General features: G+C 39.7%; 1 protein-coding gene across 5 annotated transcripts in view; it reads left to right on the top strand.

Moving 5' to 3' along the window:
• Window positions 1-16502, top strand: part of cadm1a (cell adhesion molecule 1a) — a 340935-nt gene extending 324433 nt beyond the window's left edge. For all 5 annotated transcript variants that reach the window (XM_063895864.1, XM_063895863.1, XM_063895862.1 and 2 more), the window contains 2 exons: window positions 9067-9195; window positions 11975-16502. In XM_063895864.1, the coding sequence (XP_063751934.1) occupies window positions 9067-9195; window positions 11975-12093 (248 nt within the window). In that variant the 3' untranslated portion in view covers window positions 12094-16502. The remainder of the gene's footprint in view (window positions 1-9066; window positions 9196-11974) is intronic.
• The last annotated feature ends 1872 nt before the right edge of the window (window positions 16503-18374 follow it).

Here is an 18374-nt window from a genome sequence, read left to right as displayed (position 1 = left end):
CACGTTGAATCCAGCAGGTATTCTTTTATTTATATATTTTCCTGGCATCATCCATGCATGTAAGCTGGTCTGAATTTCCTTTGAGGTGAAGCTCAGCTCTTGTTAAAGGATTTTATTATCACTGCCGCCCTTTGTCAGCGCTGCTACACCTGGCAGAGATCGGGCCACAACACCGCTCCTCAAAGACAGCCGAAATAACGTGACAAAGCGGACATACACACCGTGACAACAAAGACAATATCCTGCCAGGCCTCCATCTTTACATAACAGCTGCATTTCTTTTTATTCCTGGCTCTGCAGCTACAGGTCTGTGCAATAAACTTCAGAGACTCCTTTACAGGACAGTGTAATGTCCAGATGGGTTTGGAAGAAGCATTTTAACTTGTTACTATTTTTGAAGTAGCTGTGATCAAACAAGTATAAGTTATATATTTTGCAGTCGTACACACATTTACCATACTGAGACGTGTTGTTCAGCAGGATGATCTCCACATAACAACTCCACTTTATGATTGCTGAAATAAAAAGCTAATGTTGGGCTATAAAGGAACTACAGCACGGTCACATGACTTCACGTCACCACCGCTAAGCTAAAGGCGGCTAATGTTGGGCTATAAAGGAACTACAGCACGGTCACATGACTTCACGTCTCCACCGCTAAGCTAAAGGAGGCTAATGTTGGGCTATAAAGGAACTACAGCACGGTCACATGACTTCACGTCTCCACCGCTAAGCTAAAGGAGGTTAATGTTGGGCTATAAAGGAACTACAGCACGGTCACATGACTTCACGTCTCCACCGCTAAGCTAAAGGCGGCTTGTGTTTTATTAAGTCTGTAGAATACAGTTTGCAGACCAGGATAACTCTGCAGCTCCACAATACTTCATTCAAAATGGTATTTAACAAATATTTAGCCTTGAACAAATATTCTGCTTCCTGCTATTTGAATTGAATATTGCATTTGTCCATATTGCAATTTCAACCACATTTCTAGTTAATAATGTAGCCCTAGTCTTGGCGCTACTCACCTGTAAAGTGTAAAACTGTGAGCACGAGATCTAAAAAAAAATCTCATCAAGGTCAAGCGACAGAAATGAGACATTGAATTAATTGAGTCCCTCAGTCCTGTTCCGCCCTGCTCTTGTGTGGTGATAATAACAACAGAGGAGCCGGTGTGTATCAGGTGTTGTCACACAGAATAGTATCAGTGAAATGACATCAGGGGCTTTGTGTAGATCTGTGTACACAGCAGAGAATCCCTAAGTGAAGGAAGTGTGCCAAGGAAAATCAGCAGCTAATCCTGGAAAAAAGGGCCCGAGACAATGGATACACACATTTACATGCATGCTGTAAACACACTGTTCTCCGGTCAAGGTCGTACACACAGATGATCCCTTTACACCAACTGCTCTTCACTTTGTAGACGTTTCAGTAGTTTATCAAGAGGAAGCACTTTGTTAGTGAGTTTTCTCTTTCAGTTTGTTAGATAAGGTGATCTTACCTTGCTATTTATACAACAAATAATGAACTGTACTTTGTGTATGTACTCCACCACATCAATTCAAAGGTATTTCACATGATTTTTAGGAAGTAGGTTAAGGTGGATTAGTGGTCCTAAGAACAAACGACTTTTGCCAAAGAGCCCACTGTTCATTTATTCATCCCGCCTCGTCCTTAGGTATTTTTACCCCAACTATAATAGCTTTTCTTGGGCCAAATGAAGTAGTTTTAAGGCAAAGAAAATACTGAACTGAAGTTGTAAAATCAGAACTAAGCCCTGCCCTAAAGGATACCCTGCTTTATTGTAAATTGTAGACCCTAATTTAAATATGAAACACCATGTTGTATGTAAGAACACCTGCCACTACAGATTGAGACGTAAACTTGTCTGGAAAAGGTTTATCGAGGTTATAAACCAAGTGAGAAGTAAGGTCCTTTTCTCATAAGCTCTTCCTCATTCCTCAATCTTCAATCTTCAATCTTCGCCTTTTTTTAAAGTCACGATTTTTTAGGAAAAAGTGATAATTTTGAAGAAATAGTCGGAAATTCCAAAGAAAAAAGAAGATGGTTTGGGCCACATGAAGGAGTTCGAATATTGAGAAAAGGTGCGACATTTTTAAAAGTTGAAATTTAGAAAAAAAAGTCACAAATTTATAATAAAGTCTGAATTTTTAGGAAATAATAATACTTTTTTTTTTATATATACAGAAAATGTTAATGTCGGCATTTAGAAACAATTCTGAAATTTGGAAAAAAAAGTCACATCTTTTAGGAAAAAAAGTGATAATTTTGAAGAAATAATCGGAAATTCAAAAAAGTTGAAATAAAAAATAAATGAAGTTTGAAAAGAAATAAAATCGGGACACAAACGTGTGACTTTTTAAAAGAAGAGGACCACATGAAGGAGAATAATGAGGAAATAGTGCAAAATGAGAAAGGTCTTCAGACAACTGGACGTTTTGTTTTTACAACCGGTGGAGTCGCCCCCTTCTGGCCATTAGAAATATTGCAGGTATGTTTCCACCCAGAGACTTTCGCTAGCTGTTACTGGCTCAGAATTTGTGTGACTACTTTGATATTCCTACCGGATACACCTTCTGCTTTTTTGTCATATTAACACATGAACACTTATTACTCACCTGTTGCTTGATGCTAGGTAAAAAGGTCCCTTGTTTAGCGCCCTGCGTATATTGATGTGTTCATCGAAGAAACTGCAATCGCAGCTGGTTGCTAATCTTCCATAACACCATTGAGTGTGAGAACGTCCAGCATTTCACGGTCAACTCTTTGACTGTTTTGGTGCATTTTGCCCAACCTTGGCCTCATGCCTCCTTTCACATCCTTGGGAGTTTTTCAGCCGGGGAAAATGAGTGAAGCGGGACGCAGATCGGTGACAGGGGGAGAGCGGTTGGGGGGTTTGATAATCACGCATGAGAGAAGAAACGTCCATCTGCTGGATGGATAGAAGCTCCACTGGGTTTTTTTTTTTTTGGCCCCATTAACAGGACTGATGTGCATCTCTGTAACAAACTCATTTGGCCCCGGGAGCCGCAGAGAGTCCTCGATGTGTTAGGATAAGATGCTCCAGAGACCACTAAAAGACATTATTAGAAGGTGTTTATTGAGCCAGCCGTGGCCTAGATACAGCTTAATATCCTGAGAACAGTTATAGCCCATAATTGTATTACATTTTGGATGAACACCGACTGTGATTAGATTAATGATGAATAGCTCCATCAGAGAGGAAAAGGGAAACAAGGTGCAGGGTTTCTTTGCAGATAATGCAGTATTGGCTTATTCCCTGCAAGGCGGTGTGTTGTTTTGGCTCTGAAACTTCATTCATTATGTGCATAAAGCTCTGCGTAACACGAGGAAATAACAAATATCAGCAGCTTGTATACAGCATTATCCTGTGCACCTGTATTCCAGACGTACATTAGACAATATCTGATTTCCAACATTTCTTTTTGCAGCTGCGTTTCTGTATTATATTCAGAAGTTTGGGAAAGTTGAGAGTGGTGATGTGTTTTATTCCCAGGAGGAAATGCCTCACCATACTCATTACAACCGTCATTTTTACACCAAAAAGTTATTAATTCATAATGAAATTAAGTGTCACTCTCTTCTTTGCTTTGTCTAATTCAATTACAGCGAAGGGATGTTTCAGCCCCTCCTAATCTGCACAAAAGCTCATTTATAAAGGAAGTCCAAGAAACCTGTAATAAGTTCAAAAATTAATTTCTGTACGGGATCGCCGTGGAGTCACCGTGTTGTTTCTAATAATACCTCACCTGTGACCAAAAGATAATTAGGTGTGTCTGCCTGAAGCATTCATCTTCATTCACAGGTGAAGCCTCTCCAATCATACTGCGGATCATTTAGAAGATATATATATTTCTGATTATTTTACATCTTTAATGAATGTCCAATGGTTATGATGGTTTCTGTGTTGGGTTATATATCCACATAAAGCATTATAATCCTTCCTCATACTCTCTGTTATAAAGAATGACCCTCATTATCATCAAGGTACTTATTTTGGAGGGAAATATAAGTAGAAATAAAATTGTAATAATTAAACCTGGAAAATCTGCAGTTAAATTAATCACAAATATTTAAAATTAAAGGCTGAATAAATTAAATAGAATAAAGATATTCATATGAAATACAAAACTTAAATTAAGAACCTTTAATATAAAGATTAAATACAAATATTTATAATAATCAAATTGTATTCATGTATCATTTATATTAGCTAAATACAATTTTATATATATATAGTTATATTCTTAAACATAAGTAAAATGTCCAATAAAATTAAAACAAAATAGAAAATAAAGGTATTTATAAAACCATAATAAGTCAAATTAAACACAAAATATAATCAAATATAAGAAACATAACAATGTGCAATAAAAAAACAACCTGGATGAGTAAAGATATTTGTAGTAAAGGATCAAATAGAATACAAATATATTTACCCATAAGAAGTGTGCACATTATTCTGTGTCCTCAAACTCTCTGGAGAGTTTCACACATTCAGTATCACTCCATGGATGCGGTTGAGTGTTTTTGGTTTTCCAGTCACTGTAACAGAAATCCAAAGTAACGGGGTCTTCAAATCACAAACTCTGCTTCCTTTTTATGTCTCTGAAGCTGCTCTGTTTTTCCCGGCTGTCTGAAGCGCCGTGGAGCTCTCTGACATTTCTAAATAGATGCAATGAAAAGGTTCACCGCGACTTTAATTACTTTCACTCTTTTAACCTGGAGTGTTGTGGGCAATGGAAGAGGATCTTGAGCAGCTGACGAGTTCTTATGACACACACACACACACACACACACACACACACACACATATTCCTGATTGCCCTTCTGTCTGCAGGCGCTACAGTGAAATCACTAATTAGCAGATTAGAAGATCCAATTAGGAGATCTCCTCTGCCAAAAGAATCAGGCCCCCGTCAACACGTCCTATGAAAATGAGATACTCCACAACCCCACTTAAGTGGCCGTGTCCCCCCCCCCCCCCAGACACAAACACACACACACACACACTGACAGAATGACCACTGCTGATTGGCTCTGTGGACACCTTGAAGCCTAATGTAGGTGATTATATATAAATATATGATATAAAGTTAAGCATTACTTTTATGTATTTGTATTATTTATTGTTCTTAACTCTTTACTTAAGTGAGGACAAAAACAAAAGAAAGTACACTAAATAAAAATGCAGAATATAACTTTAATATAAATAAATATTGAGTGATAAATAATATTATTGTTTTATGAATATTATTACAGAATAATATATATGACCATCTTTATTAAAGATTATAATATATATTTGTATTTATCTAATAATAATAAATAAACACTTCTGATGAGAAATACATATTTAAGTCATATATTTTCAGGCTACATATTTCCCAATTATCCACTCATGTCTTCTGGTAGTGAAATAATGCATTTTGTGATGAAATATGTGTTGAAACCACACAATAACCTCATGAAAGGTCAATTTAGAGCAATTATTTTGTAGTATTTAGCCACCTTCAACATTCACCGCTGCCGCTGAATGAAGGCCGTAACAAGTCGTAATTAAAGCTAATATTTTAGGATATTTGTGCCACACATGCACAAAAAAGCCCTAACTTTAACTCTTGATTTGTAATTAACATCACAACTTCTGCCTGGTTCCAGTTCTGCAGATTTTAAAGTGGACATGCTCGCTCTCTGTGAGATAATAACAGATAGAGTGAATTTCACTGGCTGACAGTAATTGCTCATAAGTGATACACACTGATTTGACATGTAGACAGCTTCTCATGGGATGGATGGACTGAGTGCTTGCAGAAGGTGACAGCAACATGCTCCGCTGTCATCGTACAAACAGCGCTCTTTCAACACAAAGACATCCCGCGCTTATTTTCCTGTTTGACAGAAAACGGTCGTCTTTCCACGAAAGCTCTTCTTGTTTCTGCAGAATAAGTGACCTGCGGGGGTCGAGATCCAGCAAACAAGCTCCCTTTGTAAAACACTTTGTGAAAAAGATTATTCTGCGAGTGCGCCATCGGTAATGAAAACAAACCAGAGCTGAGTCTGCTCACACACACATCCTCCTGTGAGAGGAACAAATGAGATTATGATGCGTGTGTTTTCTGAGTTAGGGCACAAGAGGTGTTTGCTCGAGAGAAAATGGATTCAGATTTTGTGGTTTTCTTCATTTCCTGCCGTGTTTCAGAATTGAGGAGCGTTTAATCTCGTCACCACAGGTTTCTTATTGATAGGCTTTTTCTACAAATGCTGCAAAATGAAAGGCAAAAACATACATGTTACAGGAACAGCTGGACGCAGCAACACCAGCATTTCAGAATGAGATTGTGCAGTTAATAAAGTCTAATAAGAATAAAATAATGCAACTCATTTTAGATTTCGATATCATTTGTAATTCATCGGTAGCACCCGGACAGTGAAGTCACTTTAACACCTTTATCTTAATTCATATTTATTTTATTTAATACCTTTCAGTTAATACGATTCGACGTGCAAAATAATAATAATAATAATAATAATAATAATAAAAATAATAATAATAATAATAATAATAATAATAATAATAATAATAATAATAATAAAAATAATAATAATAAATGTTATTTTAGGTCAAACTTTAAACGGGTGGATTTGATTTCGCAAGGAAAGTTTGATTTAGACAATCAAGATTTTTTCTTTTCCCCACCATCGTACAATCCCCCTCCAGCCCCCTGACAACACACACACACAAACACACACACACACACACACACACACACACACTTCCCCCAAAAGCCAAAGTCCACATTAACATCGTAATAGGAAAGTGTGTTAAGGCGCCGCTTGACGAGAGAGAATTGGATGTCAGAGGGATCCCTGCTCGCTTTAATTGAATCTGCCCAGCACTAAAGAAGAAAATCTGAAGTCAAAATAACCCATTAGATCTATCAGGTAATGTTTTGTTGGGTTTGACAGGTAGCAATGCCCCCCCCCCCCCTGGGGTGTAGGGTGGGCGGCGGCTGATGTTTCCCTCTGTGTTTCTCCTTAATAAGTGCAGGCCTGCTGCTTTTTCTTCCAGGAACAAAACCCCTGAGTGTGGAGCGGAGGGGCTTTAGTGAGGCGCTAATGGAAAGGGGGGGGGGGGGGGGTCTGAGGCTCTCATCCACATGTACTGAAGTGACTCCTTACACTCTTTTGTGCACCAGTCAATCCTCAAATCAAAAGTCCCAGATCTAAGGTACGATAGCGGGTCTACTCAGAGATCAATGTTCGTTCCCTTCCATCACGTCTTAAAGCTCCCCTGTTATCCTCTTCTTCATCAATACAGTCCAGGTCTCAGATAGATACAGAGCCTGTCTCTCTCTGATTGGCTGAAACACCAAACAGATCCTTGCAGCATCCCATAACCCCCTCTGTTTCAGCCCTGTTCCTAAAGTGCTGATTCGGTGTCTGTAGCTTTAAATGCTAATGAGCTGCTGCTGGCCACGCCCCTCTGAGAGATGATTGGTTTAAAAAACACAATGGTGCTCTGGGAGGAGATTCAGGTGTTACCTTGGTAGGTTAGTGGCAAATGGTTGCACAACCCAAAGAAACAGTGACATCACAAAGTGACCAACATCTGATCAGCTCATTTCTTTTATAGAGATGGATGAGGACAAAACGAGACATGAGAAAGTGGAATTTGCCCAACAGGTGACCTTTAATATTTGTCCTTGTTTTGCAAGTGGAGCTGCTGTGATGCAATAAGTATTTCAGACTCCATCTCACAAGTATTATCGAATCGTATCCACTTTACTTTTCCTGGCGTTCCTTTATCGGCGGAAGGAAGGACTCAGGATTGGGAATAGTGTACGAACTACCACACTTGGTTTTATCCCATATGTTGTGTTTAAAACCGAAACTCTTTGCACCCATCATGGGCCTCACTTTGTTGACAGAGTGTATTACTCGACCCCCGCCAAAGAGCACCACATTAACCTGTATTTCATCATAAACAGGACTTCCATCATCGTCCAAAAGGTTCTGTTACTCGTTAGGTTGTTCCAGTCTTTCCATCTGATTTGCGTTATATCAAAAGTGCTTTGAAAGCTTATTTTCTACTGCATTTTCAAAATTGACGGTCTTGAATGTACATGTATTTTGTGGAGTCACAGCTGGTCTGTTGTCTGTCTCTTCATTGCTTATGCATTTGAGGGAGGATCGCACAAAAGAGGTCACTCCTGACACTCAGTTCTGCAGAGGAGAAATCCCTGCAGGGGAACAGGAGGCGGGAACACAGAGTGGATGGGATTTACAAGAAAATGACAGTGAGGAAAGAAAAATGCATTAAATAAACATGAATACAGAGTAAGTGGCACAGTAAATGCACACGGGAAGAACATGCAAACGCAGCAGCGGCGTGCTTTGACTTCAATATGTGACAAACTCCATCAAAACCCCCATTTTCTGAGTTAATACTGACATGAGTGGTTTCTCAAAGTCGAGCAGGAACGTGGTAATCCTCATCATTGTAAGTTCATTAAAACAGTTCCTGATTGCAATCAAACATGTTATTGTTGTGTCGACTGGTTGGTGAAACTTCCTTTGAGAATAACTGGTTACTCGTCGTTAGTTGGAGACAAACAACACAAAAAGACAACTTGTTGAAGCTATAAAACCTGCGTTCTTTTATCTGGAGTACACAATAATAGACCTTTTCAATGAAGACCTTCCAGTAAAGACCACACGTTAATGCAAAAAGTGAAGCTTGGGTGTTAGCCTGGAAGTGTAAACATGCTAGCTTGGGTTATTAAATGTTTGCTTGAGGTTAAAATGTGGTCTGAATGTATTAAATGTGACAAATAGAGAGACAGCATCACACTTCATCATCAGACAAAGCCTTGCAACTTGTTTTGTGATTAAGTAAAAGTAGCTCAACATTCTGCAGGAGGAAGTCTAATGTACAGCCCGGTAGCTTTAACATAAACACCTCCCTGAAATAAACGCTTCTCTCTTTCCACACTGAATTTCTTTTCCTCCTTTTTCCTCCAGACTCCCGAGCTGGAGAGGGCGCTCCGAGGACGGTGGACCACGCGGTGATCGGAGGCGTCGTGGCCGTGGTCGTCTTCGCCATGCTCTGTCTACTCATCGTGTTGGGACGCTACTTTGCAAGACACAAAGGTACTGAGGCTGAAATATCAGCTTCATAGAGAGGGCTTTTGTTTCACTAAAGCAACTAAAACTATGGTCTGTCGCTGGAAAAGTTCACAGATAGGAGAACACTGACACTGGACTCGATAACAAAGAATATAGAATATAATAACGCACATAAAATAAAGGAAGGAAACTGGAACTCAGCGTGTATATGTGGAAAACCAGTTTGGAAACAGCAGATAAATGGAATTAAATGCATCTTTTCTGCCGATCTGGTTAAACACCTTCTATTACAGCCTTTACAAATAACAGAAAGGCTTTTAATAAGGCTTGGGGTTACTGCTGGTGACTGAAATGACACGCAGTCTGGCTGAATATATCACGCATTCTGTACGCTGCCCTCTTCACACAGAAATAATTATAATCTATAACAAATTTCACACTTTGATATTTCTTACACGGGAAAGGAAATGGCTCGGATGCATGCAGCGCTGGGCAGAGGAAACGCTGTAAATGAGGCAATTTAGAGGTGTGGGAGAAACCATTTATTTGAGTTTATGCTGATTCTGGACTCTGATGATCAGATAACGAATGGTCTGCTCTGAAAAACACTGCGTTCAACTGTAATAACGCTCATTATCTGCAGGAGTTCATATGAAAGCTGCACAAATCAAAGGTCAACCTACGCAAATCTTTATTTTTTACCGAGCGCACAGAAGGTGCAAGTTCAACATCCAATGCACGGCAATTTAATGCATACAATACAACAGGAATACCAAATCAATCATAATAATACTCATTTAGTGATGATGATGATGATGATGATGATGATGATGATGATGATGATGATTGATTAAATGTGTATTGTTAGTTTAGAGATGGATATATTTTCATTTGCTTCACGGGAAAGTGGGCGGGGCCATCATTTTGACTGGAAGTGACGTTAGCTCCTCATGCTATATATTTTTAATCCCTTAGTGTATATAAATATATATAAATATACTAAATGTTGTATTAGCTAATAATCTGAGTCTGTAAAGTAACAGATACATGTAGTGGAGTAAGAAGTCTAATATATAAAGATGATTGCAGCAAAAAAACGTTTAAATAATCAAATATTTATTTCTTATCCCAGCTCAGCATCCTTGGACTGCAGCCCCTTGTTTCTATTCAAGCGATCTTTTTATAAAATATCTATTTGAGGAGCCCTTCCTGCTTCGATCGGGAATATTGCCTTTGTTATCAAGCTCCGCCGTGATACAATGGGAATAAATCTGGTAAATTAAGTTTGAAGGGGCTTACTACCTCCTTTTCTTTCCTCCTCTGAACTTGACAAGGTTAATTCGAAGGTGTGAGACACACTCAAGATCATTTCAAAACCCGAGCCAATTTGAATGAAAGGAGGAAGTATAATCTGGATATTACAGAGCGCCGGTTTGTGTTAAATAAAATGGCCACGTGGAGAAGGATTTACATAATTAGGTGCTGTGGGATGAAGAGGTCTAATCTTTTTATCATCTGCACAGTAGACCAGGGAGTAAAGCATGACATGTTACAGGGAGTCAGGAAACAAAGGGAACTGTTTTCCATCACAGTTACATACATACAATCTGACTACTGTGCTAACAATGGGGATAGCTATCAGGATTACAACTACTTTAAAGAGTCCTCTCCTGCTGATGTTCAGGTGTATATCAGTATGTAGTGTCTCTACTTTAAAGAGTCCTCTCCTGCTGATGTTCAGGTGTATATCAGTATGTAGTGTCTCTACTTTAAAGAGTCCTCTCCTGCTGATGTTCAGGTGTATATCAGTATGTAGTGTCTCTACTTTAAAGAGTCCTCTCCTGCTGATGTTCAGGTGTATATCAGTATGTAGAGTCTCTACTTTAAAGAGTCCTCTCCTGCTGATGTTCAGGTGTATATCAGTATGTAGTGTCTCTACTTTAAAGAGTCCTCTCCTGCTGATGTTCAGGTGTATATCAGTATGTAGAGTCTCTGCTTTAAAGAGTCCTCTCCTGCTGATGTTCAGGTGTATATCAGTATGTAGAGTCTCTGCTTTAAAGAGTCCTCTCCTGCTGATGTTCAGGTGTATATCAGTATGTAGTGTCTCTACTTTGAAGAGTCCTCTCCTGCTGATGTTCAGGTGTATATCAGTATGTAGAGTCTCTACTTTAAAGAGTCCTCTCCTGCTGATGTTCAGGTGTATATCAGTATGTATCGTCTCTACTTTAAAGAGTTCTCTCAGGTGTATATCAGTATGTAGCGTCTCTACTTTAAAGAGTTCTCTCAGGTGTATATCAGTATGTAGCGTCTCTACTTTAAAGAGTTCTCTCAGGTGTATATCAGTATGTAGCGTCTCTACTTTAAAGAGTTCTCTCAGGTGTATATCAGTATGTAGCGTCTCTACTTTAAAGAGTTCTCTCAGGTGTATATCAGTATGTAGCGTCTCTACTTTAAAGAGTTCTCTCAGGTGTATATCAGTATGTAGCGTCTCTACTTTAAAGAGTTCTCTCAGGTGTATATCAGTATGTAGCGTCTCTACTTTAAGGAGTTCTCTCAGGTGTATATCAGTATGTAGTGTCTCTACTTTAAAGAGTTCTCTCAGGTGTATATCAGTGTGTAGCGTCTCTACTTTAAAGAGTTCTCTCAGGTGTATATCAGTATGTCTCTCCTTGCAGTAGAATCCTTTTTTTGAGGTAACCACAATTTTAGAGTAACCCTCCCAACCCTGGATATTACCCAGTCAGTGACACTGTCTTCCATCGTCTCCCTCTTCCTCCTTCTTCCTCTTCCTCTTCTTCTTCAGGTACCTACTTCACACATGAAGCCAAAGGAGCAGACGACGCCGCGGACGCCGACACAGCCATCATCAACGCAGAGGGGGGGCACACCAACTCGGACGAAAAGAAGGAGTACTACATCTAAAGAGGACCCGACCCCTCGGCGCAGCGTCTGCTTTATGGAGCTGTTTTTGGGGCAGGAGGTGGAGGGAAAGACGGGTGGAGATGGAGGCGGGGTTTGTTCAGGATAGAGGAAGGTTTCAAAGAGAGGAAGGAAGGCCTGGTATCGAACCGTTGTTTAGTCTAGTCTGCAGATGTAGATGGAATGTTTTGTGTGTAAAAAAACAAAAAAATTCAAAAATCCAAAAAAGGACAAAAAATGGGAGCGGGGTTTTTTTCGGAGGCGGAGGAGTTGGAGGGAGTGGGGGTGGGGTATGGGGGGGTTTGGAGTGACGTTGCCAGATAAATCACTGTAGAGAGCTTCACCATTCGACACCTCCCTAACTGCTGGTACGAATTTTATTTAGTTCAACCATTTGCAGAAAATTCTGTGCCTTGTTCTATCCATACTTTGGATTTGCGTTCGATCCTCATTTCCCCTTCCCTTCTCCCCCCTCCCACTCGTCTGTTGGCTTTTGTATGAGGGTAAAAATTACACAGCCACTTTACTCATCCCCTAAATGTGTCCGCACACACACACTGCAAAACTCTTTCCAGTATACTGTGATTCGTCTCAAGCCATTGCTCCCGTCTCTCGTTATTTAAGTTCGACAGCTCCAGAAATGCATGGAATGCTTCACATATCATTGTACAAAGGACATCAATGAGAAACAGGTTTCATGTACTGTATATTCTCCCCCTGAACACACTCAAAACATAATCAAAAAGAAGGCAGCAAAGGATAATATGGAATGATTTTTATTGGTGTTTGCAACCTCAGAAGAGATCTCTCAAACAATCCTTTTTGAAGAGAATATTTTCATTTAACTATTTTTGATTTCCTCTCTTTTAGTCTATGATCTGTTTTTTCGCACCAGCTTTAATTGAGTTGCGATGATGAGATTCAATTGATTTCCATCTGCTCTTACAAATGGGTTTTAAAATTGTTTTTCTTGGCAGTCACGATGACTCCGTAATAAAGAGGAATTGGTTTTAAAATTGGCCAAAAGATGTATTGTACATAACTTTAACAAAAAAACGGCAAATTTATTTTAGGAAGCTTCACGAAACATCCTCCCTGCACACAATCCAATGTAAATCAAGCCAATGGAATCACAGCTGTATATTACACTAATCCTTACTAAGAAATATTTTTTACTAGAATTACAATGTGTGGATTTCACCGTGTCACACTCATTGTGTTTGGGAGAGTTCATGACGTCACACTGAAGAGACAGGCCAGTCTTTCCACCTCCATCCCAACATACATGATTTGCTTTAAATGCAGCAGCTTGAGTGCGTAAACAGTTGATCGTTTCTCTGCATGTTTGTCCGTGCTAAAACCCATTTATTTTTGCTTCTCTATCCATGTATCACCTGCCAGACGTGGATGAGGATCTGTTAGTGCTGCAGATGGTTGAGTATAAACAGAATCTTCTTTCAAAAGCGGATACAAGTAGTACAATTGGCGCATTTTTAAGATTGACCACCAATGATGGCTTGGAAATGTCGGTTTTTTTTTTGCCCTAAAATCCCTTTCACTTGCCCTATATAAATGATCTTGGTCTCAAATCAAACTTTTGAGCTAGAAGAAACCAAATTCAGACGTCAGGAGTTACTGAAAGAAGTTACTTTTTACCTAAGCCATAACGTCAAAATAATCTGCCAATGGAAAACTGAGCATCCCAACACGCACGGCAGGTGGAGGTAGTACTGGTGACATCATGGTGTTCAGTGTGGGATATCACATCAAAAGATAAAGATGGTACTAGTGTGGTTTAGTGTCCAAGATGCTTTCTGATAAGCCCCAAAAAGCTCTGAGGAAGTTTCTAAATAGTTAATTTGACTTCCCCATTGCCGAAAACATATAATTCAATACCAAAATCATCAAAATGATGTGGTAGAATAATGTTTCCTCTGCTGGAAATGCAGCAAACTTTAAAAATAAAGTGGCTTTTTTAAATGAGTGACCCCATAGGGATGAACGTGGACATTTTGCTGCTTGTATCCACTTCTTGTTCCAGCTATCTGCAGCAGTGTGTGTTGCTGGGGAGCGCTGGGGAATGCAAAAAGTAATTAATTTCTTTGAAGGGAAATGAATACACAGGTTGTGCTCTGAGGTCGTAAACCGTGGCTGCATTAATGCACTGGCTTCGTAACATCGACGATGAGGGTGTGTTCATGGCATTGTTTGTCGTAAACATGTGTTCACACAGCAAGAAGCGTGCATAATGACTCCAAGGTGTGCTCCGTCAAAGTTTGGATCAGGCCTTTCGTGTCATTGTAAAAACCCATTTCAAATGATCAACATATCATCGACCCGAACAGTGGCTGCACAGCATCTTTGGAGTGGTGTAGGAATGAGTCCTGAAACCCGGTAATAAGTCAGCGTTTTACAACTTGCGGTATTTAGTTTTCCACAGATCATATTTTGTGCCAATTACCAAAACCTAATGTAAAAAACCCATTGGCTTTGTGTCGAGGGAGCCCCTGGGATGCTGACCTCCGCGTCGTCCTACAAAGTTACTCCATCACTGCACCACTCACCACATATCTGTAGATACAAATACAAAAAACATATTCGCCGTGAGTATGTCACTGGTTACCAGTTAATGGTGTTTCTTGCTGTGTGGACACTTCTCAATTGCCATGTTTGATTGGAGTTTCCCAATGTGCAACAAACATTAACAACGTGATAGCTTTAATATATCATTCTCATGCATGAAGGCTCTCCGTATTAAGACATGGGGTCGTACGAAGGGAGGTGAAGAGGTTTCCTGTGAAGTGCATTAGATAATCGCCTGAAAATCTGTGCATTTTCTGACATTTGTTTTATATTTTATCATGCAGCCGTAGTGATTGGTGGGAGCTGTTTTCTATTAGATATAGGGGGACTACAGGAGTGTCCAGATCATGACATGCCTCCGTTATAACGTGATTTAATTTAAATTCTGTACTCGTAAAAAGGAATTACCACTAAGTTCACACTGTATGCTGATGACACTGCTGTTTTGTGTTTGGATGGGTTTGGGGGTGGGGGAAGGGTTTTCTGATTAGGTTTTGATGTTTTCCAGTCTGGTGTCTGATGAAACTATTAACTGACTTGTTATCGTTCATTTAAGAATCACAGAGCAGATGCCACTTCATGTGTAGAACTGAGATTGTGTGATTTGTATTTTACAGTGAGCACTGTTTCGCTTTCGGTGGCTGCTTCCATTTTTAAATCAGACTTCAAAATATGTCTTACCGATAAAGAAATAGAACTGAGTATTGTCCTCTTCCTGGAGGGGGCGTTCACACCGGATGCTAAGCGAAGACTCCAGTTGTACCGCGGCATCATTTGTGTTTGCTCGCGCCGCCCAAAGTAGACGTGCTGGTGAGGAGGCGGGGCTTAACTCAATGTAGATACCAATAACACATCTCTCCGTGACTTAATTATAATACCAAAATGAGTCCAATTAACTACATACTGATACCAATTAGTAGCAACCTTGAATTAATCTTTCATTTCTGATTAGAGTTTGCATCAACCCGCACGAAAACGTCACTTTGCATCCGGTGTGAACGCACCACTTATTTTTTCCCGGTAGGAACGGGAGTGTTGCTCCAGATGTTTTACCTACCATTCATTTCCAAAAAGTTCCACATTCAAGTAGATATTCAGCAAAGATGAAGATTCAATTTGGATGAATTAGCATAATGATATTTGAGGCTGCTGTATGCGTCATTTTATTTTATATTAAAGCCCAGTAAAGTGAAAAAAGGTGTCACGGTGTAGTCTCTCCTCATTAAATGAAGTTGTCCTCTCTCTGGTTCATGCGTTGCTAAATGATGTGACTGCATCTCAGGTAGAATGCAAAGTTTTAGGCCCCACCAAATCACATTAAAGCAAGTACAATGCATCCTCATCAAGTGCAACACGTTATTTTAGATCCAAGAGGCAAACATTTGGTGGTATTTTGCATATATGTTGTACATGTTTCCTGTATTTTTCTTAATATTTGGTGCACTGTAAAAGATGTGTTGAGTATTGCTTTGTGTTGACATAGGTCATAAAGAGTACACTGTTTATTGGAATGAAGCAGGATCAGAAAACTTGTTGTGGCTGTACTTCTACTACTACTACTTCTTCTTCTGTCACTATCCTCGCACCACCGCCTTTGGAAGCACGTTTGAATCCGGAAAAAGTTCTGATTGTGTCACCAGTCATTGTTTTTAGATTGATTCCTTTATGTCTCTCTGCTGTTCTTGGGAAATGTTAATGTGTATTAATGGAGAAAAAGGAGTATCACATTCCCATACACATTTTGTATTGGTTCATAAATAGACATTTTTACAAAACAATGAAGAGTTCTTGTCTTAATAAAAAAGAAAAGATATTAATGTCCAAAATAATCAGTGTTGGTATTGTTTCTTACTCATTTATTATGATGATGCACAACAGGTTTATAGAGAAAACATGGCCAACCCAGAGGTTAGCAACTGCACAAAATGCACATGGGATTTCTCCATTGGTATTTGGAATATTGCAAAAAAATAATCTCCGTGACAAACACACATCTATGGAATTGACAGGTTAGGTTCAGCAGTTAATCTCAACATATTAACACCACTTTTTGATTTTTGAAGTAAAAAGATAACGTTGGGCTATAAAGGAACTACAGCACGGTCACATGACTTCACGTCACCACCGCTAAGCTAAAGGTGGCTAATGTTGGGCTATAAAGGAACTACAGCACGGTCACATGACTTCACGTCACCACCGCTAAGCTAAAGGAGGCTAACGTTGGGCTATAAAGGAACTACAGCACGGTCACATGACTTCACGTCACCACCGCTAAGCTAAAGGTGGCTAATGTTGGGCTATAAAGGAACTACAGCACGGTCACATGACTTCACGTCACCACCGCTAAGCTAAAGGCGGCTAATGTTGGGCTATAAAGGAACTACAGCACGGTCACATGACTTCACGTCACCACCGCTAAGCTAAAGGTGGCTAATGTTGGGCTATAAAGGAACTACAGCACGGTCACATGACTTCACGTCACCACCGCTAAGCTAAAGGTGGCTAATGTTGGGCTATAAAGGAACTACAGCACGGTCACATGACTTCACGTCACCACCGCTAAGCTAAAGGCGGCTAATGTTGGGCTATAAAGGAACTACAGCACGGTCACATGACTTCACGTCACCACCGCTGAGCTAAAGGCGGCTAATGTTGGGCTATAAAGGAACTACAGCACGGTCACATGACTTCACATCACCACCGCTAAGCTAAAGGCGGCTAATGTTGGGCTATAAAGGAACTACTTTTTGTGGCCCTAATCTTACACCATCTTTTTCAGAGGTTCAGTTTAAACAAACTTTTAAATATCCTGTCTTGTGATAATGTGAGACAAAGGATTGTAAGGATTATATCTTTTACTGATTCCTTGGTGAAAGCTTGTTCGTCTATCTGAACTGAACAGGCTTTGATGTCATGAAATCTTTACCACATGCATAAACCAGTGTGAACACGCAGTATAAAGCAGGCGCTGCTAATTAACACAAATATAGGGTAATACCTTGCGGAGCACCGTGAAAGCCTGAATAAATTCGACAGGGTTTATATTCTGGAAATCAATCTCTGCTTCCCTGCTCGGTGAGCCCTTCTTTAACTAACATCTTACATACATCAATCTATTGATTCCCAACACAGCAAATGTGGGGCAAGCTATCTGTCATGGAAACATTCATATTTAATGCTCATGAGTCAGGCTGTACTTTGGACAGTAAGACTCCTATAAGATTGGGCATTCAGTTCATGACTTGAGGAAGATATTATCTTTTTAATTACATTTCCTCCTCAGGCTCTCATTATACCTCAAGTGCAGTACATAATGAGCCAACACCTTAAATAAGTAAAGGTGATACCGCTATTGATTAAGACCCGAGGCGAGATATCAGTCATAGAAAATTTGAGTTCATGCGTAATGTGCATTCGTTGCTCTGTTATGGACTCATTACTCAATATCCTGAATAACTCCGATGGAAAGAAACGCAATTCATTACAAGCTAACCGACTCCAAATGGCTGCACTTAATAAAGCCGGAGTCATTTGGCTGTGAGTGTCCTTGGTGTTTTGTCTACAGTAATGAAAAGGTCAGTGATGCGCTCTTGTCTTTATGTGTTAACCTTGCCAGTTTAAAAAGGTTAAAGCGGCAGTATCCGGAAACAGTATTTATCCATTACATGAGAGCGGCAGCTGCGTTATTTGCCTCGTCGTTT

This window comes from Eleginops maclovinus, chromosome 11, assembly GCF_036324505.1.
Source record: "Eleginops maclovinus isolate JMC-PN-2008 ecotype Puerto Natales chromosome 11, JC_Emac_rtc_rv5, whole genome shotgun sequence".
Lineage (NCBI taxonomy): Eukaryota > Metazoa > Chordata > Actinopteri > Perciformes > Eleginopidae > Eleginops > Eleginops maclovinus.
Note: the sequence above shows the minus strand (reverse complement) of the source record. Positions and strands in the feature narration are given on the sequence as shown.